We start from the raw sequence: 25,569 nt of genomic DNA, 5'->3' as shown, positions 1-25,569 counted from the left end.
TTTCTACCCATTGGTAAGATGACTCAGCATGGGGGTAGGGAGGAAGCAGGTCACATAGGCAGCCCAGAGGACTCGGTAGAAGAGGGCTCTAAGGACACAGAAAAGAGGACCTAGGTGTACAAGAGGATGGGGAAAACCATCTTCCTAAATCATGACCCACTAGCATTAGGTCTTCTCTTAGTCAATCCCTCTCCCTGGGCCTGGTGGGGATATGGGTGGGGCCAGGGCTAGGGCTGAGGATGTGGATAGAATTAAGGATTAGCTATACGGATGTGATTGGGGCACTCCCCAGTTGTGACCCAAACGTGGACACATAACTCTGGGTAAGCACTCGCTGAAGAACTGGTTCTCCTGGAGCAGGGGTGGGACCCAGAGAGTATGAGAGGCCCCTGGTACAGACGCACACTCGCAGAGGTAGTTCATGTCACCCACCCACACTGGAAGCCAAGTCATCACTGCTGGGACACCCTCTACCTTGCCCAACCCCATGCCCTGGAAGGCAGAGAGCAACCCCTGGGGCCCCACTTCCCTAGAACACAGAGGAGGAAAAAAAAACTAAATTAGGTCACTCCCCTGGTTAAAATTCACCAGAGCTTAAACGAGTGTTATCGTTAAAATTAAATCCAAAGGGGCTGGGGATGTGGCTCAAGCAGTAACATGCTCCCCTGGCATGCATGGGGTGCTGGGTTCGATCCTCAGTACCACATACAAATAAAATAAAGATGTTGTGTCCGCCGAAAAACTAAAAATAAATATTTAAAAATTCTCTCTCTCTCTCTCTCTTAAAAAAAAGAAAAGAAAGAAAAGAAATTAAATCCAAAGACTTTGCCATGGACTACGTGACCATGTATGACCAACACATTTTTTTTTAGCCACCCTCCCTTCCTCAAAGATGTGCCCTTGCTCTCACCCTGACTTGGTATATAACACCATTCCCTGAAGCTTCTTCAGGAATATTTTGTGTTTGGCATCCAGGTCTCAGCTCTAGTGCAGCTTCCTCAGAGAAAGGAATTAATTCCCTTAATTACCACACTTAATGCCCCCCCAATCACAATAGCACACACCACCTGGTTGTATCTCCCAACTGCCCTAGCCACCCCATGGAAGGATTTCTCTCAATGTGCCTCTTGGTGTGTTCTGTGTCCCTCCACCTGGAAGCTGGTGCAAGCAGGGATCCTGTCTGGGGCTTTTACAGCTGCTTCCCCAAGGTCAAGAACAGAGTTAAGGAGGCAGGAGCCAGGATGCGAGCAGATCCTAGAATGTCAATGCAGGAAGGGACTTTCCAGGTCTTTTTGTCCCGCCCATTTATCTGACATATTTGGGCCATCGACGTGCAGGAACTTTTTCAAGGCCATCAGGGAAAGGGGCTGGCGAGTTTCCCACTGTGCCAATCATCCTTCCAGATTGATCAAAAAGCATGGAGGGATCCAAAGTGCATGCTGGGAGAAACCCCCTATCTGACAGCGTTCCAGCAGCTTGCCATGGTAGCCCCTTCCCCACATCCCATGTCCAGACATGACCAAAGTCAAGGCAGAAGTCTTGTGTGCAGCTGGGTGTGTCTTCCCAATAAACCTCCCTCCAAGCTGGCTTTCTGGGAAACTAGATTCCAGTGATCCACCCTGGTCCCTCCCTCTCCGGCTTGGGAGCATTTTTTAGGATGAGCATGACTTCCAATGGAACCTTTGTGCAGGATGAGAAGAGTTCATCATTTGGGGAGTCACCCTCATGGGGCAGTGCTCTAGTCAAGACAGTTTAGGGGGTCCACATTTCCAGCTTTGACCACAGCCCAGATGGCCACAAGGGGGCACCACTGGGTATTTCTTAGTCCTGGTGATGGTGGTTAAATTCTTGGACTGAGATCTGCCGGTGAGATATCCCCCAAATCACTTCTTCATGCACAGAGGCACGGGGATTCTCTTCTCCAAGCATCACAGATGCCAGAAATGAAAATTCAAACTTTAGTATAGGCAAAAACGTCCCCTGACCCTACACACACACACACATACACACACTGTCACAAAGACTGAGGGGGTTTGGTTGTATAGGGAGAAGAGTGTGGGGTTAGAAGGGGATGGGGAAATGATGGAAAGTGTGTTTTCCTGAATCTCTGGGACAACAGCTGCTCCAAAATTTCAGCATAGCAGGGGCTCTGGAGTAACAAATGAGTTAAAAAGCAAAGATCCAGAGCTTTTTGTGGAGCTGTGGTCATTTAGAGAACAATTTTTGGTTCCTTAAATGATGGCATCCCAGGCAAAAGCTTTGTCCATGTGAGGCTGAGGATTGGGAATCACCTGTACACCTATTATTTTTGATCCTAAAGCTGATTCCTCTACTGCCAGCACCATAGGGATGGAAGAACCATCACCCTGTCATTGTTCAAAGACACTGTGACTCTGGCCAGAGAGAGGCCGTGACTTGAGATTGGTCAGGCACAGCGTCTGACTCAGGTGGACTGGGTATGAGGTCTAGGGAAGCAGGAGACAAGAAAGGTGTTGGGCACTTGTGGAGAGATGTGGATGGCTGATTGAGGGTTGTACAAATCTCTGTTTTTAAGGGATGAGTGACTAGAAGGGAGGAAAATCAGACTTTCTAGACCTTGGTCATTTGGGTCAGGAGAGGCTATGTTACGCTGCAATAACAAACAATTCCAAATTTCAATGGCTTCACCTAACAAACACTTATTTCTCATTCAGTTCCACGTCCAGCTCACTCAGCAGAGCCTCTGCTCTAGTTCTTTGGACACATGAACTGCTGCAAGTGCCATATCAACATGTGCTTCCAGAATGGAGAGGCAGAGAGAGCTCCGGAGGGCCTCCACTCCAACCTGAAGATGACCACACTTCTACACATAACTCAGCCAAAACTCATCTCAGGACTCCACCCATCCACAAGAGGACCAGGGGTGAGTCTTCCATGTGTCCAGGAGTAGAACTGGATTTCAGTGGTACCACTAACAAGTACCACACCCAGAAGCTCGATTTTGAGTCTTTGCAAAATGCCCATTTTTTTTCCTACCAGTATCTTAAGCCCAGATATTGTTCTAGGAAGTGAAGGCAGAAATACAGGGTTCAGCTGGCTGGTTAACTGAGCTGGCGGGTTGGGGCAGTTCTTGTCTCCAGGATAACCCATGGATTTGTAGCTACTCTACCATCACCTAACATACACACACACAACACACACACACACACACACACACACACCAAAAATGAAACAAGAGCCAAATATGTTAGCTTTTATTGAACTTAATAGGCTCAAAGACAAAAAAACTGGATTAGATTGAAGTAGGATGAAAGAGAGGGAAACTACATACACACCCAGGGGCCTGTCCCCTAGAACTGCAGTTACTCCAGGTGAGTTGGGCTCCGATTCTTCCCCTCTCCTTAAAGGTACTAGGAGGGGACCACAGGACAGATCCAGGCACACATCCCATCTGTGTCTAGTTTCCAGACTTTTCCAGAGAGGGAAGCTGGGTTGGTTGGTCCTAGGGATGGAGACAAGGGGAATCGAACAGCCACAGTATGAGAAAGAGGATGGGCATAGGGAGGACTGGGAAGGAGAGATTGGGAACCCAAGCTGGGCATCCCAACGGGAGGAGGTAGATTCCCACAAGAGACTGGAACAGGAAGTGCCCAAAGTAGGGCAAGGGGCACAAGGGTTCCTTCCTTTTCTGGAAGTCTATTGTGCATTTGGCTTTAGTCAGCGGCTCCCCCCCCACACACACACACACACTGTTATCCCGATCCCTCACAATTCATGGCCCATTCATATGATTCTAGAGCCATCTTGGCTGAAAAGGTCCCTATTGGCAGAAAAGAAGGTTCAGGCTGAGAACAAGGAGGATGGAAGGGTCTGGAAGACCCTGAGAAACTTGACTTCCTCAAGCTTGGATCTTCCTTTCTTCTGGGGTGGTCTGAGGAGGGGGTTAGATGGAGACACTGTTCTCAATGAGCGGAGGGTCCAGGTAAGCATAGGGCAGGGGCAGGCTCTGGTTCCGCTCCCTGATATCTTTTGAGATCTGAGCCAGGCGGTTCTGGAAGGTGGCAATGCTCTGGCGTGGGACCTCCTCAGTGAAGTGTTCATCCGGGTAGGTGCCCAGAGGTCTCTGGGAAAAAAAATACAGATGACAGGTCAGGATGATGTTCAGATAGCATGGACGATAAAGAAGAATCACATGTGGCAACCCTCGCAGTCACAGGCACGACCCCATGATGGCCATTGCGAACAAACCCTTCAAACCACCACCCCAAATCATCACTCCATACAGCCTCCCAACACCCAGAGCCCACAGGGTATAAGAGACAGATTTGGGAGCCAGCCAACTTAAATTCAGTGTTCCCTTTGCTGACCTTTTGTGTGTGACTTTGACTCTTTGAGACTTAATTCCTACATCTCAAAGTGAATGAATTGAACTAGATATTCTTTAAAGTTTCTTTCCAGTGCCCTGAGCTGTTCTTTGAAGTAGAAGAGCACAATCATGTTCATCACGCAACTGAGATAAGCATAGACGTACTTAAATAGATCCAAGAATACAGCCCCTGAGAGCAACCAGAATCCTGATTGTGAGGCATCCTCACAATGAACTGACATAATGGAAATTTTGCCAACACAATCATCATAACACTGTCACACTTTACCACATGGCTAACCACTATCAAGAAATGTCACCAGGAGGGCTGGGGTATTAGCTCAGGGGTAGATGCTTTCCCCATGTGCACGAGGTTCTGGATTTGATCCCTAACCCCCAAAAAAAGCAACGAAAAAAAAAATATTACAATGAACAATGACCTTTAGTGTCAATGCCACCTGTATGCAGAACTGTCCCTCTCTCCACATCACTTCATACAACCAGTGCACCAACACAATGCCCAGGCCCAGCCTCCTAACAAGCACACTCATCCGGCCTGATATAACCTTCATACAAACTGGCTGTCAGTACTACTCATGTTTCTTGTTTTTATTGCTCTGATGAAGCTCTTCAGATCAGTGTTAAATAATAGCAGTAATAGTGGGCATTATTTTCTTGTCCCAGATTCTAATGAGGAGACCTCTATTATTTCATCATAAGTTTTCCCTCCCTGTCTCTCTCTCCTCCCTCCCCTCACCGAGAATCAAATCCAGGGTCTCACACATGCTAGGCAAGTGCTGTATCACTGAGCTACATCCCCAGTCCCAGCATTTTCTTTTTCTTTTGTTTTTAAATATCTTTATTTTATTTTTATGTGGTGCTGAGGATCAAACCCAGTGCCTCACACATGCCAGGCAAGTGCTCTACCTCTGAGCCACAACCCCAGCCCCCACCATTTTCTTAAACATATTTTCATCAAAACCCCTTGGGGGGGGGGGGGGTTGGGGTTGTGGCTCAGTGGTAGAGCATTTGCCTAGCATGCATGAAGCACTGGGTTCAATCCACAGCATCACATAAAAAATTAACAAATAAAATAAAGGTATTGTGTCCAACTAAACTAAAAACAATTTTTTAAAAAATACTTTTAAAAAAAGTACATGCATAAAGACATGAATTGGCATGAACATACTTTATATACAAAGATATGAAAAATTGTGCTTTATATGTGTAATAAGAATTGTAATGCATTCTGCTGTCACATATTTAAAAAAATAAAACCAATTTAAAACAACAACAACAAAAAAAAACCCTTAAGGGGGTTTCATTTGACACTGAGTTTTTATTAAAATGTTTTTCACATTGATCAAATGCTTTTTTCATCATATATTGAAATGATTATATGGTATGCTTCTTTGTTAATGTAACAAATTACATTGCTACATTTCGTAAGGTTGAACCAACCTTTCATTCCTAGAATAAAGGAGATTTTGTCATGGCACATTATTGTCCTACTAGACATTATGGTCTTCATTGGCTGATATGTTTTTCAGATTGTGGTAGCTGAGTAGAAGAAATTTATAATTTCATTTTCTTAATAACAGCTAACATGTAAAGCACTTTACATGCACCATTACAAGGGTACATCAATCTTAAGACAGGTACTCTTACCATGCCCACTTGACAGATAAGGAAATTGAGGCTTAGGGAGGACAAATTATATATTTGAGGTCACATAGGTCGTAAGTCAATCTGAGACTGGAGCCCTCTAATGAGACCCTCCTCTCTTCTTAAAGATTGCTGTCTTGGGCTGGGGTTGTGGCTCAGTGGTAGAGCATTTGCCTGACATGCATGAGGCCCTGGGTTTGATCCTCAGCACCACATAAAAATAAAACAAATACAAATAAAGATATTTTTTAAAAAGATTGCTGTCTTTGGGGGATGGCATTGTAGCTCAGTGGTAGCATGTATGAGGCACTGGGTTCGATCCTCAGCACCACATTAAAAAATAAATAAATAAAATAAAGGTGTTGTTTCAATGCAGAGCTAAAAAAATATATATATATTTAAAAAATATTAATATTTAAATATTAAATTAATATTTAAATATTAAATATTTAAATAATATTAAAAAATATTATTATCAGGGTTCCATAATTCAGTGAAATTATTCAGGAGGCTTCCACCTTTTTCTATGTTTTCAAGCAGTTTGAATGACTTAGGAAGAACTTGTTCCAAGAAATCAGATCTTTTACAAACTTTTTTTTAAATATTTATTTTTTTTAGAAGTAGTTGGACGCAATTCCTTTATTTTGTTTATTTATTTTTATGTGGTGCTGAGGATTGAACCCAGGGCCTCATACATGCTAGACGAGAGCTCTATCACTGAGCCATAATCCCAGCCCCTCTTTTACAAACTTACACTTAAATCTGGTTTTCATCTCTTCCAAAGTTTCAATTGTTTACATTCTCCTAGAAAAATCATTTCTTTCATCTAGATTTCCAAGTTTGCTTGTGTAAAACTGTAAGCAAGTATACCAGCCAATGAAGGTCAATAGTGTATAGTAAAACAATAATGTGCCGTGATGGAGTCTAGTTTATTCTAAGAAGGAAAGATTGGTTCACCTCTATTAAATGTAGCAATGTAATTTGTAATCAGTACTTTCTTATAGTTTAAAAACCTCTGGCCAGCTGTGGTGGCACGTCTGTAATCCCAACAGCTCAGGATGGTGAGATAAGAGGATCTCGAGTTCAAAGCCAGCCTCAGCAAAAGTGAGGTGCCAAGCAACTCACTGAGACCCTGTCTATAAATAAAATACAAAATAGGGCTGGGGATGTGGCTCAGTGGTCGAATGCCCCTGAGTTCAATCCCTGGTACCATAAAAAACAACAACAACAAAACTTGTATTCCCTTCCCCATTCCTAATATTGTGTATTTAAGTTCTATAGCTTCTTTATATTATTGGTCTTTTCAAAGAACCAGTTTTATGTCTTATTTACCAGACTGATATGTAACTTCTAAAAGTGTATCATAGTCACCAGATGAGCTGAACAAAAAAATACAACAGGCTGTATTCAAAGTCTGCTTCCTAGTTAAGTGATTTGGAGCAAATTACTTAATCTCTCTGAACCTCAGTTTTTCCCCCATAAATGAACTACCATCTATTGAACATTTATATGCCAGCACTACACTAAACACTTTAAATATAGCTACAATTTATTTTGTATTTTAAGACAGTGTGTGCAAAGTATCTGATATAATGACTAAGTGATGGATCCTCAGTAAGTGACAGCTGCTATTACTGTCCTTATAAGTTTCCAAGTTAAACTTCTCACCCTCATCCTTCTGCCTACTCATTCTTCTGGGAACAGTAAAAGGCAAGATTCAGGGACAAGATCCTGCCATTCCTAGGATAGAAGATGGTTAGTTAAAACTTGCTAGGAAGGGCTGGGGTGTAATTCAGTGGTAGAGTGCTTGCCTAGTATGCTTGAGGCCCTGGGTTCCATCCCTGGCACTGAAAAAACAATTGTTCTTAGTTAGGGGTTGTGGCACCTGCCTGCCCTACTACTTGGGAAGCTGAGGCAGGAGGGTTGCTTAAGTCTAGAGGTTGAAGGTCAGCCTTGAACAAAGCAAGATTCTGTCTCCAAAAACAAAACCAAAACTTTCTAGGGAGATAAAATATTTGCAATCTTTCTACCAACAAATGGAGTTAAGCATGAGAAAAAGAAGATGCTCACGTGTCAGAGAAGAACTTGTGAGCAAGACTTGGAAGGCAGAGTCATGACTGATAAAATAATGTGTGAATAGCAATGACAGCAGTTGGTGATTAAAGGGCTACTCATCTGACCTCTGATACTTAACTGCCTCCTCTCTGTCTCCTGAGTCTACAATTGTCCCTGTCACCCATTCACATGGCCACATAAGCACCCTTGCTAAAGCAAATTGAGTCATGTCATATCTGGTTTAAAGCCTTTGAGTGACCCCCTTATTGTCCATTTTCCTCTGAACGAATATTCTGCAAAGACCCACCTTCCTCTCCACCTGCCATCTTGCTGCACTAAACCATAATGATCCTACAAACACACCAGTGGAATCTCCCCTCCACTCCTTGCTTGTGTCCTTCCCTCTGACTAGAAACCAACCCTGCCCCTCCTTTGTCTATCTGTCCCACAGGTTTCAGCTTCAATGTCACTTCCTCCAAGAAGCTTTCTCAGGTTCTCCTAGACCCTGTTAGCTTCCACAGGGCCCTATCTTTACTTTGTCCCTAAACCCTAAAGCTCATGGACAAGGTGCCTGTGGCTGTCCACCAGTATCTGGCACACTGCTCAGGAAGTACATGTTAAATGGAAGAGTTAACATGTGTGTACTTCCTACAGCCCTTCTTCATTTACCCAATGCTCCTCAACTAGACCACAGGTTTCTAAAAGGCAGGAAAGTCCTCACTCAATTTTAAATGCCTGGCACTCAATGCTGTGCTGACACATGGGAGGTACCCAAACATTTTTGTTTCATGTTTGGGAGAATGTATGAGTAACTGATGGGGAGGGAAAGATTGGATGGATGGATGGATGGATGGATGGATGGATGATGGATGGATGGATGGATGATGGATGGATGGATTGGTAAACTTCTGAATTAGATGGAAGTTATAACACAGCCACTAAACTGGTATTTGATTTAATGTGTGTCTTTGAGGGAATCATCCACTGCTCACCTTCTCCACAGCCCAGGCCCTGCAAGACCCACTCCCCATCCACACTACTATACACACACCTGGTCCTTGGGCTCTTGGCTGACCAACCAGAAGAGGAGAAGGTTGTTACAGGTGATGTTCACTTCTGGGAGGGTGTCCAGGTAACTTTCCAGGGTGGTGGTCCCTTTGGTCTGAGGTGGGGGCTGCCTCATGGATGAGGGAGCATTGGGCATCCAGGCCCCAAAGTCATGCTGTGGAGACACCCACCCCAGTTGGATCAGCTGGCCAGAAGATGAGGACTAGCTTCCTCTCATCATTGCCAATCCCACCTCCACCATCCCAGGTCTTGCTATTGGGAAATTAGGGGATTGTGGAAAACCCCAGGAGTGGGACAGGAGCCCAGCTCACCACTTGTCATTCCCTACCCAATGTTCCAGGACTGGGTGGGGTGAGTCACCAGGGAGGGAGGAGGACCTAGAGAGTAGGTAATCCTAGAAAAGGGCCTTGGGCTGTCATGCCACAGAGCCAACCTGATACTCCACCTGGTCCAGTCCTGACCAAGATAGGAGCCCACAAACTCTACTCCCAACATAACTCTAACTTGAGTCTCCTCTGTAACCCTGGACCTAGCTCCACCCAGCCATCACCCATCACTAGCCCAGTTGCCATTCCAGCCCCAACCCTGATCATAAAATCACCCAAACCTGATCTGCCCATGCTTGCAACCTGAACATTGGCACCAAATCCCTTGCCAAGCCTAACACCTTTTATGAAGCTTGCTCTCTGCAACCTTACCTGCCCACTATTGACAGCAGCGTGCTGGGCGGAACAGTTGAAGATGATTGCAGTGAGGTACTTCACCAACTCTCCTGGTGTGCACAGGCGGCTTGGGAAGCCTGGGTGTGGAGAGGAAAGGAAGAGGGTGGGAATGGGAGGGACTGAATTCCTAGGGGCAGTTGAGGGCAGGAGCCCATTGCAAATGGAGAGTAAGGACTTGGACATGGACCACACCTGTCTTTAGACTAAGATTTTGGATGGGATGAGTTAGGGATGGCCATCACCAAGGTCTGTGGTTTCTAGATAGGAGCTGGGTGCTGAGACGGGAAAAGGAGATGTTTGATTGACAGGGTTCATGATGAAGCCAGGTTCAAGCCCAGCACCAAGCTGCCTCTTTCTGACCTCTAAAACTCTGCAGCCCATATTAGTACTTAATGACTTAATTTACTCAATTTACCAAGATCTGTCCAAGCACCCCATAATGGATCATCTTCTGCTTGGTAGCAGAAACAGATGACCACCAAGTGTTATTTAAAAGCACAGAGTGATGAAAGAAGAAAGAAATATCTAAGGCCAGGATTTGACTCTTGAAGGAGAAGACAGCTAGGACGGAAATAGGCACTGGGGCAACAGTGGTTAGGAAAGACCTTCCTGGAGGAAGAGAAGGGGTTCTCCCAAATTTGAGGGATGACAGAAGCTGGGCACAATAGTGCATGCCTGTAGTCCCAGCTACTCAAGAGGCTGAGGTAGGATTGCTTGAGCCCAGGAATACAAGGTCAGCCTGGGCAGCATAGCAAGACACCATCTCAAAAATGAGTAAATAAATACAATTTGAAAAGAATTGGCAAAGATGAGTAGGTGCAGTGGTGCATGCCTGTAATTACAGTGACTCAGGAGTCTGAGGCAGGAGGATTGCAAGTTCAAGGCCAGCCTTAGCAACTTAGCAAGGCCCTGAGCAACTTCGTGAGACCCTTTCTCAAAATATAAAATAAAAAGGGCTGGGAATGTAGCTCAGTGGTAAAGTACCTCTGGGTTCAATTCCTAGTACCAAAAAAAGTGTGTGTTTTTTTTGGGGGGGGGTTAGCAAAGATGGAAGCCCTGTCAGAGTTGGAGAGAGAAGAGCTCAGCCTTCTGTCCTCCTCTCTGTACCACACTAACCTCACCCCAGTCTGCGGCTTTGCCCAGCTCCCACTCACTGACAACTCCCAGATTCACATTCCTGGCTCCTGAACTTGACTTAGCAGTGGGCATAAACCTGCAGCTGCTTCCCTGATGTCCCCCCATCCCCACGGCACCTCCAACCTAATTATGCAAAACCAAATGATTGACTCCCCCAACTCTTCATCCTAGCCCTCCCTCAGTGGTTCCCTTTCGGCACAGGGGGTTCCACAAGTGTGGGTTCAACCAAACTTAGACCAAACTTAGACCAAAAATATCTGGGGGGGGGGGGGAGAACAGCAAACTTTTTTTTTCTTTTCACTATTCCCTAAGACATAGTATGACAACCATTTACATAGCATTTACACTGCATTAGGTATTAAAAGTAATCTAGAGATGATTTAAAGTATGCATGAGGATGTGTGTAGGTTCTATGCAAATACTATACCATTTCATATGAGGGACTGGAGCATCTGAGGATCTTGTCTCCGTGGAGATTCTGGAACCAATCCCCCGATAACTGCACTCTTTATCTAGTTGCCCAGGTCAAAACATGTGCATTTGCTCCTCTTTTTATCTCATACTATACATATTGGCAAAGATTTTCAGAATCTTATCTCTCCTCGATCTCCACCATACCCAATCACCATCATCTCTCTTCTGGATGAATCCCACTCGTTTCACCTTGTCCAGCCAGTTTTTTACATGACAGCCAAAGTGATCATAAATCAGAGATTGGTGGTGTAACTTGGTTGTAGAGCACTTGCATGGCATAGCATGCACAGGGCCCTGGGTTCCATCCTCACTACCCCAAAAAAGAAAAAGAAATCATAAATCAGATGATGTTGCCTTTCGCTAGAACCTTTTAAGGAGTTCCCCTCTCACTCACCTTACCATGGCCCTAGTTGATCTGGCTCCCATTCCTTCTCTTTTCTTTCTCAAATTTTCTTCTTCTCACTCTATTCCAGCCACTCAGGCCTTCCTGATAGCCCTCAAAAACACCAAAAGGCTCCAGCCTCAGGGTATCTGCATTACTATACCTCTATACCTCTGCCTGCAAACTTTTTTTTTTTCTACCAGGGATTGAATCCAGGGGTGCTTAACCACTGAGCCACATCCCCAGTCCTTTTTATTTTGAAACAAGGTCTCATTAAGTTGCTTAGGGCCTTGCTAAGCTGCTCAGGCTGGCCCCCAAATTGCAATCCTCCTGCCTCGGCCTCCTGAGCCACTGGAGTTATAGGTGTGCACCACCGTGCCCATTTGGTCTAGTTTTTAAACAGGAAAAACAAAAACCAAACAAAAAACAATACCAGGTAGGGTGGAGAAGCAGATCAGGATGACTCCTATCAACATTAGGTTGGCAGAACACAAGGAAAGGTCACCTTTTAAAAAATCCAAGTAACATGTGGCTGTCACCACCTTAACCTAGAAATCACTGTTGGCATCACTACCACTGAGACAATCTGATATCAAGCACCTCCCAGGATGATGCAATGCAGAGGACACAGCATCACCTGAGAAATATTCTTGCCAAAAAATGTACAACCTTTATATATTTCTTCCAGTTTACAAAAAAACACAGGAGACAAAGGAACAAGATAAATGACATCAAGAGAAAACCATGAGAGAAATTTGGAAGGTGAGACATTGTGCAGAACAACTAGTCTGGGCTCTTCCCTGAGGCCATGTCATATGATTTTAAAAAGCAGAGGGGTGGGCTGGGGATGTGGCTCAAGTGGTACCGCGCTTACCTGGCATGCGCGGGGCACTGGGTTCGATCCTCAGCATCACATAAAATAAAAATAAAGATTTGTGTCCACTGAAAAATAAATATTAAAAAAATTCTCTCTCTTAAAAAAAAAGCAGAGGGGGAAGCGGTGCCCTTCTGAGTTAAAAACAACTTTAAAGGCAAAACTAACAAAATGTGTACCATGTGATCCTTGATTGATTCCTGAATCAATGGAATCAACTGGGGGAAAACTGGACAGGTAGGGAAACTTGAATGTGGACTAGATGTGGGGTGACGTTGGAAGTCATCAATAAACAAAAAGCAACAGATTAATAATAAATAGTGTTGTTGAATCTGGCAAATGGGTAAATGGATGCTGATTATACTATACATTGCTATATGTTTGAAAAAAAATTTTGTTGTTATTGTTTAAAAAAAAAAAGAAAGAAAGCAGGGGCTGGGGATGTAGCTCAGTGTTAGAGCACTTGCCTACCATGTGAGACCCTGAGTTCAATCTCCAGTACCACAAAGAAAAAAAGAAGCTCCAAGCCCCATCCCATCCCAGATAGAACTGCAATAGCTATTCTCTCCATATGAAGGTGATCTGAGACCACCTCTCCTCCCTGGGTCTCCAAAGACAGGAACTCTACTGTGGGGCCACCAGAAGCAGTAAGCCAGCTGAAAGCTACAACCCTGCTGAGAGAAGTCTCAGGCTGGGCTGAGAAAATTGAAGGATGGACATTGGAACCATTTTAACCCAAGCAAGGTCAGAAGTTCCTCTATAAAGGGCAACAGTGGGATGCCAAAAAGAAAAGTCCTTCAGAGAGAGGGAATATGGGATTTCTGAAAATCAGTCACAAAGGAGAAATAGGAGAAGAGCTCATTCCATCACAGAGGGGTAGAAAGAGAAGTCAGAGAGCCAGGGCAAGCCAAATTCTGGGATGGGGAGACTGCTGGATTTCAGGAAGAAGTAGGAGTGTCAGGAGGCCATAACCTCCCTGGAGCTAATGGAAGATTAAAGAAATTAGGGTGGTGTGGGGGCATCTGCTTGGCATTGAGTTTAAGGAAAGGAGGTTGAGAGGCACCACTGGTGTTGGTGGTTGAGAGTCCTTTCAGGCAGTGCCAGAAAACAGGGGACAGCTAAGGTTAGGTGACAAATGTCAGTCAGGAGTCAGGCAACAAGATCAACCCACACCATGAAGAAGTTTGTGGCCACAGGAAATGAAGAGACATTGGTGGTTGGAAGGAACACCTGTCAGGACAGGCATGAGAAGATATGAGAGAAGGTTCGAGAATCCTTTTAAGTCAGAGATGGCTCCTACCACTGCATGCTGCACATTGACAAAGTTCAGAGTTCAGTAAGTGAAAGTGAATGGATGAGTTTGTATAAAGGTGGAAGGATCAGAATTCTGCCTCTGTAGGCTTCTCTGAACCTATTTTCTCATGCGCTAAGTGGGACAATAATAAATAAGAATCTGTTAATGGAAGCGGGGAAGCCAGAGGGAGAACTGGATCATCAAGAACCTGTAGGGGTTTGGGGTGGGGATGGGAACAGACAAGGAATACCTGAGCTCTCCCGGTTCAGGAATGCCTGAGCAAAAATCTCACCGACCCAGGCCTGCAGCTCAGAGTCCTGCTGCACCGACGCATCACTGGGATAATAATAGCTCACGATTTCTGAGACAAAGCTGCAGGAAAGAGATGATGATGCCTCTGAAGTGACCTTGGGCCCAAGCCTAGCCAGAACACCAAGGTCCACTGCTGTTTAGGCTAGGGAGAGGCAGGCTGTCAGAGTCCAATGAGAGTCCCCCCCAGGTTGGGGGAGCTCGGTGGGGTCCTGAGTGCCCAGTATTCCCTGAAATATCATTCCTGTCCTAAGTCACAGAGGCTTTGGGCCTCCTTTCTGCACAGGGTCCTGGGGGAGAATGCACCAACAGCCTCAGGTTGCATCCTCCTCCTCATTCACCATTCGGGAGAGAGCCTGCCTGTGTGGAGGTCACAGCCATCCTGAGCTGTTGGATAAAGTCTTGATCTCTGACTCCTCCTCTGGACACCCCCTCTTTCCCTTCATCCACTGCATTCACTACACTCAATACCTTTCTAGCTTCCATTTCACAAGGCACCCCAATTCCAATTCCTCCCTAGTCTGGAGTCTGAAAATATCTGGAATCCCCAGCCCCAAGGGTCTCAACTGGAAGGAACACACAGGGGCCCCACACTGCCCAGACACCAGGAGCTAGGTCTGGAGGGGCTGATGGGTTGGGACCGCACCTCTCAATGGCCGCCCAGATCTTCAGGCCATCGTCTCGATAATAGTAATTGGGGATGGTCAGGACGCCTCGGGCCCGCAGACTATCGGGAAGGCAGAAATTGGTGTAGGTGAAGTGGGCCAGACCTGTGCTCATGAGGTAGAGGAGACCGCGCCTCCCGATGGACGTGACCTGCAGACACAGAACAGTTTGGCTCTCAGGCTTGCCCAAACCCCACCCCAGGACCTGGATATGAGATGGGGCTAGCGACTTGACCCAGGGAAGGGCTTCTGAGGTTAGCCAAACCCTCCACGACCACAGATCAGGCATCCAGATGGCTGATCACATCCCTGACACAAGCTGCCCAGGTTGCAGCCCCGCTACTTACAGGGGGAAGATCATGAGATATTTGATAACTAAAAATATGACCTAATAGCCAGAGAGGTAAGAGCCTGACTGAGCGCAATCAGATGAGGGTAGTGCTGGAGCTGGAGGTGTACTACCTAGAGAACGGTGGTTTGGGGTGGGGGTGGAGTCTTAGTGGGGACCCCCCAGATCCCCACTGCTATTTATTCCACTTTGAGATCTCGTGGGAGAATTGGCAAACGCAGACGGTTTATGAACCCGGCAAGTTGGAGACTGGCGCAGAGGGGCGGGGCTTGTGGAAAGCAGCCAGCCGGGTTGCGCAATGGTTCGGGGCTGAACAAAGCTTGTGGGCGGGACAAAGCATACTCAAGGGTGGGGCCTCAGAGCTGCAGCAGGGAGGGTGCACCTTGTCCACCAGGCCTTCGGGGTTGAGCAGTGTGGCCCTTGCGATGGTGTTCACTTGCAGGGTGTAGCGAGTGTGGGGAAGCAGGAGCTGCGAGTGGAAAGAGGTCACGTGAGCCAAAGATCAGGGGGAACTGCCGCCCGGGTCACGCCCCCTTCGTCCCTATCCAGCTTTGCTACCCACCTTATAGACCGGATGGCAGAGTGGCAGCTGACGTAGCGTAGCCATGGCGAAGGCCTCACACAACAAATGCGTGCACAAAAAGTGCGTGTTGTTTTCGTGCACCAAGAACTCAGAGTTGCGTATCCACGTCTTGGCCAGCAGCCAGTCCCAGTCGGAGTCAGTGGGCAGAAAGATGGGGCTATTGGGCCCCGGGGTCTGGCTGAGCTGCACTCAAGAGTAAAGAGGAGGCGAGACTCCAGACTGTCCACCCCCTGAGGCCTCAACCTCCGAAGCCCCACCCTCAGGCTCACCTGGATGGCCAAGGGCAGCAGCGCCCCCTGGGGGTTGAGCCACAATAGGCAGAGCGGGGCTGCCACATACTGCTGGCGGCCATTTAGACAATGGACTGGGGCCTCCTCCAGGATCCAGTAGTCCGCTAGGAAGATGTTCCCCCTCTGGAGAAGGCGCACAAAGGTTTAGCATACCCTCCCCATCAGTGCTCATCTTCCCTCTCCGTTCTCTGCCCACCTCAAGGAGGAGCTGATGTCCCCATTTCCAGCCTCAGTAATTCTTGGTGCCTGCACTTATGGCCAAGTGGGTAGCCATAAACTGGGTACCGCACCCTTCCCAGAATGTTCGGAATGAGGTCGAGGTGAGTCTGTCTTTGAGCAATCTCTCACCTGGCCTCTCGACTTGGACAAGCCAACATCCTCTCCTCCTCCCCACTGTACCTGGTCCTTCTACTCTCTCAACTCAGATGTAATTCCCTTCTGAGGTCTGACCTCTGTGTATCCAATAACAGCAAATCAACACTCAAAAAAAAAAAAAAAAAAAAAAAAAAACCAACGACGTCTCTAACCTTCTGGACAATTCCTGAGGGCTTGGCTGCCCTAGAAAGACTGAATCATTGTTACTCCTACATTCTCGAAGCTCCTAGTCCTTCATAATTATTTCAACTACCTCTGTTGGCCCTGCTATTGACCTGTCCTAAAGCAGCTTTCTCTCACACCAGGGATCTTGGAGTTCCCCAACAGTCCTCAAACTATCCCAAGCCCACCTGGCTCTTGTCCATATCTGCTCTATTTGAACAATGTGCAGGGCCCAGGGCTGTGCAGAAGCTGAGGCTCACAGGCCTAGGCCATTCCAACCTTACCCTCCACACACACACCCTTTGTCCATCATGGCAACCCACCCATGTCCCACTTATTAGGCCCACTGCTAAGTTCCTCACCAACCTCTAACTCTGTTTGCAGGCAGGTGCCTGGTCCCAGCAAGGGGGCCACCATGTCATTGGTGACTGGCAGCTTGCTGGGCAAGCTGGAAAGGCAATGGAGCATGACAGGATTGACGCCATTCAGGTACTGGTACCCGAAGAAGTTGTCCTCACACCAGTGCTCTGTGACATACTCTAGGGGAGCAAGAGAAGGGACCAGTAGGTCTCAAAACAACTTCCCTAGGTCCTGGTCCTGCCCAGCCCTTGCTCATTCTTAGGTTTTTCTTCCAGCAACTCTATGAGGTAGGTACAATTACATCTTCAATTGAATGCTAGATACAGAGGGTCAGAGGGATGGAGTGACTTGTCCACTTGAATGGTAGAGCAGGGATTTGAACCTCAGACTTTCTGAACCCAAAGCTCAGAACACCTGGTAGCAGGAGTAAGGAAGTGAACTGTGTGCCCCTGATCAAGATCAGAACTCCTAAATGACCATGAACCTATTTGGGGAAGACAGTGTCCCTCTATTCTCACTTCCCTATTCGTATCTCCTCCTCAGAGGAGAATCTGGAGGATACCATCAGTGGAACCAGGAGTTTCTCCCACTTGAATCCAGCAGTCTCCCTGGGAGAACTGGGAGAGGACTGTGTCCCAGGAAGGGGAGGAAGAGGTCTGAATGGGAGGTAAATTGAAGGGTGGGCATCCCCTGCCTAGCTCTGCACACCTGAGGTGAAGGTCTTGTGGCACCAGAAGATTTTGCGGATGTCATCCAGCTTTTTCCAGGAGCCCTTGCGGTCCAGTAGCCCTCGAATCTTCATGCCCAAGGACCTTAAGGATGGGGAAGGTGAGAGTGAGGCCTGAGGTCTGTTGGGGGCCACCGGGTTCCTGCCTGGAGAGAACTGACAGAGTCATTTCCCAGAGTAGAAAGTGCTTTAGAAAGTAGAAAGTCCAATCTGCTTGGAAGGAAAAAGTCTAGGTGTCAGTGAGGCTCTGTAGCCTGGGGGGGTACCTGGTTCAAAAGCAAACATCCCTGGCAGGGATGCAAAAGTGTTGCCCTCACCCCAGATACAGAGAAGTCATGCTTACTGGTACTTTGGCCTGCTTTATTTAACCTTCCATCTTGTCCAAGACCCTCACTGGCCCCCCTCTGCCAACAGAACAAAGCTCCAAGTGTCAAGCCTGAGTAGTCCATGAAGTTCCCCATCAGTCAGTTTCAATCAACCTTTCCAGCTTTTTCTGTGCACTAGACAAGGCCAACCAAGGTCTTGAGCTCCTGAGCTTAAGTGATCCTCTGGCCTCAGCCTCCTGAGTATCTGGGACTATAGGCATGGACTACCACACCTGGCTCAAAGATGAACATTCTACAATGGACTAGTAAAAGTGGAATTGGCAAGCTGAGAGGACTTTGTGTAAATGTGTATACTGTTTAAATTTTTTTATAGTAAACATTATTTTACAATCAGGGGGGAAAATGCTTGAGATTAAATTCCCCTGCCTCTGAGCTTCATTCAAGCTGGGCCTCTCCTAAAAAGCCATATCCTACATCTCTACCTACTATGAGATCTATCTGTTCTGCTAGGTGCATCTCTGATGTGAAGTCCTTATGAAGTCTTGCCTGACTCAGCTTCCCCAAAATATGCCTTGGATCTTGCACGAAACACCCACTATCTCCTGCATTCATTATCAACATAGTGTGTATCAGGGGGTGGGATATATATCTCACCCCCATTAGACTGTGAGCTTCTTAGGGCAAGACTCAGTCTGTATGCCCCAAGATACCCAGCTTCTAATAAGCACTCATCAAGTGGACTGAACCAAAAGAAAGGGAATGGAGCATGGAACTGGTCAGCATGTGGCAATCAGTCAATAAGTTAGCCCACATAAGGACATTAATGTGCCCTAAAGAGTATGAGCAACTGGGGAAGGCAGAGGAGAAGGAGGGATTCATAACCACTTGGACTCATTAAGCACTTGCTCATTCATCCCACAAATATTTGCTCAAAGCCTGCCAATCAAAACCCAGAAGATGAAAAAAACTGGCAGGAAGGTAATCATGAAAGTAGAGGCTAAGGAGGCAAATAAAGGGGAGGGAGAGAGGGAAGGAGGGAGGGAGGGAGGGAGAGAGGGAGGGAGGGAGAGAAAGAGAGAGAGAGAGAGAGAGAGAGAGAGAGAGAGAGAGAGAGAGAGAGAGAGATCTTTCCTTTCTTAGGGCCTGCCACAAATTTCTTTCACAACACTCTGAAGAAACCCCATGCTCAATTCCCTGTAAACTCCTGGATGGAGCAAAACATCAGCTCCCTTGTCCCTCTGACCCTTCTCTGAGCCCCAGAATGGTGTTTCCAGTGGATTCCTGTACCCTTTTCTGCCTAAACCTGCATATCTGAGAACAAAAGGACTCTTTCTGCCTTCTCAGATGCTCCTCTGGTCCCTAGTCCTAACTGGGACTCTCAAGGTGTTCTTGTCCTGAAGGCCAAGCCAGGACACACTGCCTACACACTTCAAGCATTGCACACACTCCAAAGTGTCCACTCCCCCACCTCTGCACTCCCTTCCATCTATTGCTTTTGTAAAGAATCATCCTGGACACAGAGGTTCAAGAGATGGAGGCCCAGCTCCTTGTCCTGGCCTTCTCTGGAAGGCCACATATAGCCCCTGCACAGGTGACCAGCTAAGTCTCCAGTCCTGCCAAAGCTGTTGGCTTACTGTCCCCAAACTAGGTTTGGCAGGACCCACCTATTCTCCCCTCATCTCTCTCCCCAGCCTGCTTCAATCCCACCTCTTTTCCCAAAAGGAACTGCCTGGACTCAGCTGACCCCTCTCCTCTCCAGGAACCCAGAGGGTTAACTGGATTCCAGCCATATCACACTTAAGAGTTCTAGCTATTTACTTAAACTGCTGACTCCTTTGATGGCTAATTAACTGCATGAATGCCTCCTTAGTGACCCTGTGAATTCCTCCCTCCAAAGGCTGTCTCTGAATACTACTACTAAGGAAAATCTATTGAGAGATTATTATATGCTGGATGTCTTACTTAATACTCCTCAAAATCTATGAAGTAGGGATAATATTTTCTCCCCTGTGGTCCTGGGTATGGAAGCCAGGGCCTTGCACATTCTAGGCAAGTGTTCTACTGCCTGAGCTCTGTCCTCAGCCCTTTCTCATTTTATTTTGAGACATAATCTCAGTAAGTGTCTCAGTAAGGACACAATCCCAGGCGGCCTTGAAAAAATGATCCTCCAGCTTCAGCATCCCAAGTAGCTGGGATTACAGGTGTGTGTCACCACACCCAGCATTATTGTCATTTTACAAGTGAGGAGATTCTTTAGAGACTAAAGTGGAAATCAAGGACACATAACTAGAAAGTGTTGGTTATGGGATCCGAGCTGGAGGTGGTCTGGCTCCACCAACTTAGAGCTTAAGGACTGGGTCCTGCTCAATGGTCTCACCAGTATTCCTCAGTCTACACTCAGAGTAGGTGCTCTGAGAGCGGCAGAGGTGGCAGAGAGTGGGGAGACTGAGAGATAAGGAAAAGGGTGGTGGGGAACAGGTAGGGGGAGCCTGGGATCAGCGGGAGATGAAAATGGAGGGCAGGGAGAGGTATTGGGGCAAAGATGTGAGATGTGCATCAAAGGGGTGGGGCAGAAGGGACAGCAAGCAGGAGTGCAGAGAGGGCAGTGGCCTCACGCAGGGATGATATTGAAGATCAGCGAGGTGGTCTTGGTGGCTGAGTATCGAATATTAGGCTCCATGTGCAGCAGGGATGGGATGTCAATTTTCATGGGGAAGCCAGGCAGGTAACGGTTCCCAGGGCTGTGAAGAGATGGTGGGAGGATGAAGGACGGAAACCAATCGGTAGAACTTGTAACCCATTCCCCTTAATTACCTCTCTCAGTCCTAACCTCATATCTCCCCTCACTCCTGGCTCCTCCCTTGCCCTCTCTGCTAGACCCCTCAGGCCCATCCCTGGTCCCCCTCTGCTCCTGATACTTGAATTAAACTGTATTTGTTATAGACTCCTCCTTCTAGGCTACTCGGCCCACATACTCCCAACTTTACACCCCTCCACCTCCTTCCCAAGCCCTGGCCCTCACCTGTCTTCCTGCTCTACATAAGGTGTCGTTTTGGTTAAGGCAAACTTCTTGTCTGACTCCATCTCCTCAAAGCTGCTGACATCCACCATTCGGGGGAAGCCAGGGGCATAGATCTTCCAGCTGCCCAGAGAAAGACCAGAAATGGCAGATCAAACTTGGGATAAACAGAAGCTTTAGTTTTTAAAAATATGACTTCAGATTAAAACTCCAGAAACCACTCACTTTGGGGGTAAGGAACAGAGAATTGGAAATTTCTCAATGAAGGCACTGGGCTTCAGATCCAGATAGGATTTTTTTTTTTTTTCCAATGCTAGGGATTGAACCTAGGGCCTCAAGCATGCTCAACACATGCTCTACCACTAGGCTACATTCCAAGTCCTTTTTATTTTTTTTATTTTGAGACATTGTTTCCCTAAATTGCTCAGGCTGGCCTCAAATTTACAATCCTCCTGCCTCCGCTTCTGTAATTGCTGGGATTATAAGCCAGTGCCACCATGCCTGGCTTGGGGTTAGATTTAAATGAGGTCCTGATCAGAATTGGGCCCCTGAGGTTAAAACCCATGTCAGAGTTAGGAATGATCTGATTAAAGCTGAAGTCAGAATACAGATGGGCAAAAAAGTCAAATTAGCCCACCCTCACCGGTAGCATTCTTGTCGGGCTTGGAGCTCCTGTTTCCTGTGATCCAGAAGAAGGGGAAGGGAGTCTTGACAAATAGTTTTTGCTGCAGGGAATGAAAATTATTCTTCTTATAAGTCTCTTTTCAAATAACACCTCCTCCTACAAACATAGCCTGCACCTCCTAACACTTGAGACCAATCTCACAGCCATCTTCATGTGCATTACGTGGGGAATGCTCCCATGTTCTTCATGCACTCATCAGGGATTTGAGTCAACTACATCCCCAAATTATAACACTTTTCTAACTTTTTCCTTTAAAAAAAATCATCTCTAGACTGTTGTCTCTTTGAAGGCACATCACACTCTATTCATTTTTTTGTATTCACAGCATCTGGCATGGCCCCAGTCACCATGCATATAACAGGCACTTGGGAAACAACTAATAAACAAATATATTTGTGGATTAATGGATGCACTGTACGGAAGGATGGCATTTCATAGTGAAGTATATGAGGCCATGTTCATTCAACTACCCTTGACCTGGAATATCATCACTCATCCCTGACACTCATCTCAACAAACAGAGCAGCCTGCTGTTTCCTCTGTGGAGATGCCAGCTCTGGAGTCAGGAGGGACTCAAGCCCAATATCCTTGAAAAGACCCCACAAATTCAACAAGGGATTCAAACTCACCTCTCAGGGATTTCATTCATTCACTCTAGAAAAGCTAAAAATGGGGGACTGGGACTCTCCAGCTACAGTCTATACATTCAGGGCTTCTCCACCTATTGAAATCTAATTAGCTTGCTAGTTCCTTCTGGGTTCCAGATGAATTATCTAAGAGTGCAGATGGAGGCTGTGGAACACAAATTGCTTAGGTAGGTGTGTGTGTGTGTGTGTGTGTGTGTGTGTGTAAGAGTGTATGTCTGTGTGTGCCTGCAGAGGAGTAAATATTGCCCAGAAAGACTTTGCATTTCAGAGTATTAATAGCACATTTTTCAGAAAACATCTTCGTGGAAGCACAGTTCCTAATCCCATCCCTATGTCATACATCCTGCACACAGGGAGCCACCACCCTTAATCCCAAAAGATGCTTTCTGGAGTACAGAGCAGCCCTACCCTCTGGCCCACCTGTTCCTGGCCGCAGCTCCATGGTGCAGTAGCCCTCAATCCACTGATAACAGGGGAAGTGGACAATGGTACCATCTGGGGCAGTGACACAGATGCGGCTGCAGTACCAGGAGTCCTTGCGGAAGAAAGCGTAGCGCTCCTTGTGAAGGCGCAGCAGCAAGATCTCGCCCAACTCTGCTGGGCAGCGCACCTTGTACTTCTGTACCTGGAGTGACCAAGGGAGCAAGCTGTTGAAAGGCAGGTAACTGGTAAGGCCAACCTCTGCAAGGTGCATCCATCTCGGCTTATGCCAATTTATAAACCTGAGCTGCTGCTGACCCACGCAGTTCCTTTGTGAATGAGAAAAATGCAGCCCCTCATCCAGGTAGAAGCAGGGGATGTGTGAGCAGAGTTGGCACTGGATTTCCCTAGCCACCTTGATTGGTGGGACACACTAACGTAGGCCACTAGCAAATAACCTTGAGACTGATGAAGGCAGGCGATCTGCTCTAGAGAAGGGAAAACTGGCTCAGAGAGGGAAAGAGACTTGCCCAAAGCCCACTGTCCATTATGGGAGGAGCCAGGAAGCCTCTGCCTGTACTCCTTCCTCTGTACCGTAGTGCCTGGGTAAGGTTTATCATCCCAGAAAAGAGGTCAGGGCGAGCATCCCGAGTTCAGCAAAAACAGGAGAGTCCAGCAGGGATAACCATCCCCTCCCCTTCTTCAGGGTGCCTGCGGGCCCTTCCCCTCAGAGGTTTTTCTCTTTCTCCTTTGTACTTACCGATCCAGAGGCGAAGTCCCTGCCCACTCGATCCAGCCGCTGCTTCGGACTCTCACCACACGTGCCCACCAGTGTGGCAGAGATGTTATCCAGTGTGCCCGCCTTCAGATAGGGACCAGTGGTCACACACAGGCGGTACACTGCCATGGTGGGAGGAAAGGAAGAATGCCCCAGGCAACGCTGGCCACAGCAGCAAATGGCCTGGAGGAGGTGACCAACAGTCGCGGCAGGGTGGGATGCTGAGGGCTAGGGGCTAGGGAAGGATAGGCCTGAGGAAGGTCCTAGCTCTCTCTGGGATGCACCTGCTTTCCTCTCTCACCGAAGATTCTGGCTGATGGATTGGACTTCCTCTCCCCGCCCACAGACTTGCACCCTAATATTTGTTTGCTTGCACAGCCGGTCCCTCTGGCTGGCTCACCCAGATGAATATCAGAAGCCTGGGTCCACTGGGGAGGGAGGAACAAAGTTAGGGAGGAGATGATGCCTGTATCATTGGAACATTGCTCCTCTCCTGGGACTCCGGAGACTCGACTGATCCCTGAGGCCTTTATATACCCGCTCATCAATTTTCTCCAAGACCCTTTTCTCCTATCTCCCAGACAAAACTGAACACAGAGGATCCGAATTCCTACACGTGAATCATCTATGTGAATCACTCACTATTCACAGGTGAGCCGCTTACGGTCATAAATCACACGTGACTATAGCCACTTGCAGGTGAGTCGCAGACTCATCCCAGCACAGTACACCATGGGGAGGTCAGTAAAAGCTCTCCTACCACTCCGCACACTCAGCCCTATCTCCAGCCTTTGGCACACCCGATCTCAGTTTCTCCCTTGGAAAAGGGCCGATGGAGAGAATAAAATAGAGTCCTAGTGCACAGCATCTAAAGACCTCAAGTGGCATTCTTTTCGCTCCTGGTTCGCCCTCAGATTGCCGCCGGTGGGCGGGAGCCTGGGAGCCCGAGAGCCCGAGATTTCCAGGATGCAGGTCACAGGGGCCAGAGAGGAACCTTTTGGGAAGGAAAGGCTGTAGCCCGCAGCGGCCCCGCGCGGCCAGTCCGGGCATCTAAGGTTTCAGACTCCGCGAAGCTCCAGCCCGAGTTTCAGCCTTCACAGCGTTCTAAAGAAGGAAAGTGAAAAAAGTTCAATTAGCAGCTGGTGCGCCACAACCATTTTCTCCAAGTGGGTGTCAGGGTCCTTTGCCTAAAAGCACACAGTTCTTAAACCGTTCTACAAGCCTGCGCTTTCGTATGAGAAACCTCTTGTAGATAAGAGAAAGCAGCACACGCAAGAGCCCGGATAGCTCAGTCGGTAGAGCATCAGACTTTTAATCTGAGGGTCCAGGGTTCAAGTCCCTGTTCGGGCGTCGGCCTTTTTTTCCCCTCCCCCTATCTGTGAGGTTTGTTTTCGAATACAGCTAATACCTTTGAACAAAAGCATGATAAAAAGGAAAATACAGTACCTTCTTTTAAGAGGAAATGGTGTTAAGTGGGTCAGGGATTTATATTCAAGAAAGTCAAACGAATGACCGAGGGAAGGTAGCAAAAGCTACGCAAACATATTTAAATTTTTTAGTAACCACAGCAAAAAGAGTAAAAAGAATACGGTGAAGTATCTTAATAATATATTTTACTTAACCCCATCTCCCGATTCTTATTTTAATATGCATTTCTAATAAATTTTTTCTTTTTTCGTACAGCCTTAAGCGTTAGTCATTGACAGTACATATTTATTAATATTTCAGATGCGTTAAACATTGACAGTACATATTTATTAATATTTCAGATGCTCAGTAACCAGGAGCGGTTGTTCGGGTTTCCGTAAATGACAAAATAGGGTGTTAAGTAATGTATATAAACTTCGAAGAGTGACCC

General features: G+C 47.0%; 1 protein-coding gene across 1 annotated transcript; it reads right to left on the bottom strand.

The window, feature by feature from the left end:
* Window positions 1-3,796: 3,796 nt before the first annotated feature.
* ALOXE3 (arachidonate epidermal lipoxygenase 3) lies at window positions 3,797-24,532 on the bottom strand. Its single transcript, XM_081272811.1, has 15 exons — window positions 23,694-24,532; window positions 22,934-23,138; window positions 21,825-21,906; window positions 21,185-21,304; window positions 20,778-20,903; window positions 17,818-17,921; window positions 17,116-17,288; window positions 16,192-16,335; window positions 15,902-16,105; window positions 15,722-15,808; window positions 14,972-15,141; window positions 14,267-14,388; window positions 9,832-9,932; window positions 9,117-9,287; window positions 3,797-4,102 (listed from the first exon to the last, which is right to left on the bottom strand). Exons 1-15 carry the CDS (start codon window positions 23,838-23,840, stop codon window positions 3,923-3,925), a joined length of 2,136 nt encoding a protein of 711 aa, XP_081128937.1. The 5' UTR covers window positions 23,841-24,532; the 3' UTR covers window positions 3,797-3,922.
* Between the last annotated feature and the right edge of the window lie 1,037 nt (window positions 24,533-25,569).

This window comes from Spermophilus citellus (genome assembly GCF_964194105.1).
Source record: "Spermophilus citellus genome assembly, chromosome: 17".
NCBI classification, from domain to species: domain Eukaryota; kingdom Metazoa; phylum Chordata; class Mammalia; order Rodentia; family Sciuridae; genus Spermophilus; species Spermophilus citellus.
The sequence above is the reverse complement of the archived record's forward strand: the minus strand, read 5'-3'. Positions and strand labels throughout refer to the sequence as shown.

What these genes read in the sequence shown, in the direction of transcription:
- ALOXE3 (XM_081272811.1), bottom strand. Translation starts at nt 23,840, where the DNA reads ATGGCAGTGTACCGCCTGTGTGTGACCACTGGTCCCTATCTGAAGGCG. An exon ending in GGAGCTGCGGCCAGGAACAG is followed by an intron (nt 21,907 to 22,933) that starts GTGGGCCAGAGG and finishes CATTCCCTGCAG; the next exon opens with CAAAAACTATTTGTCAAGAC. An exon ending in CCGAAGGCCTGGTGGACAAG is followed by an intron (nt 15,142 to 15,721) that starts GTGCACCCTCCC and finishes CTGTGTCTGCAG; the next exon opens with GTCACGTCCATCGGGAGGCG.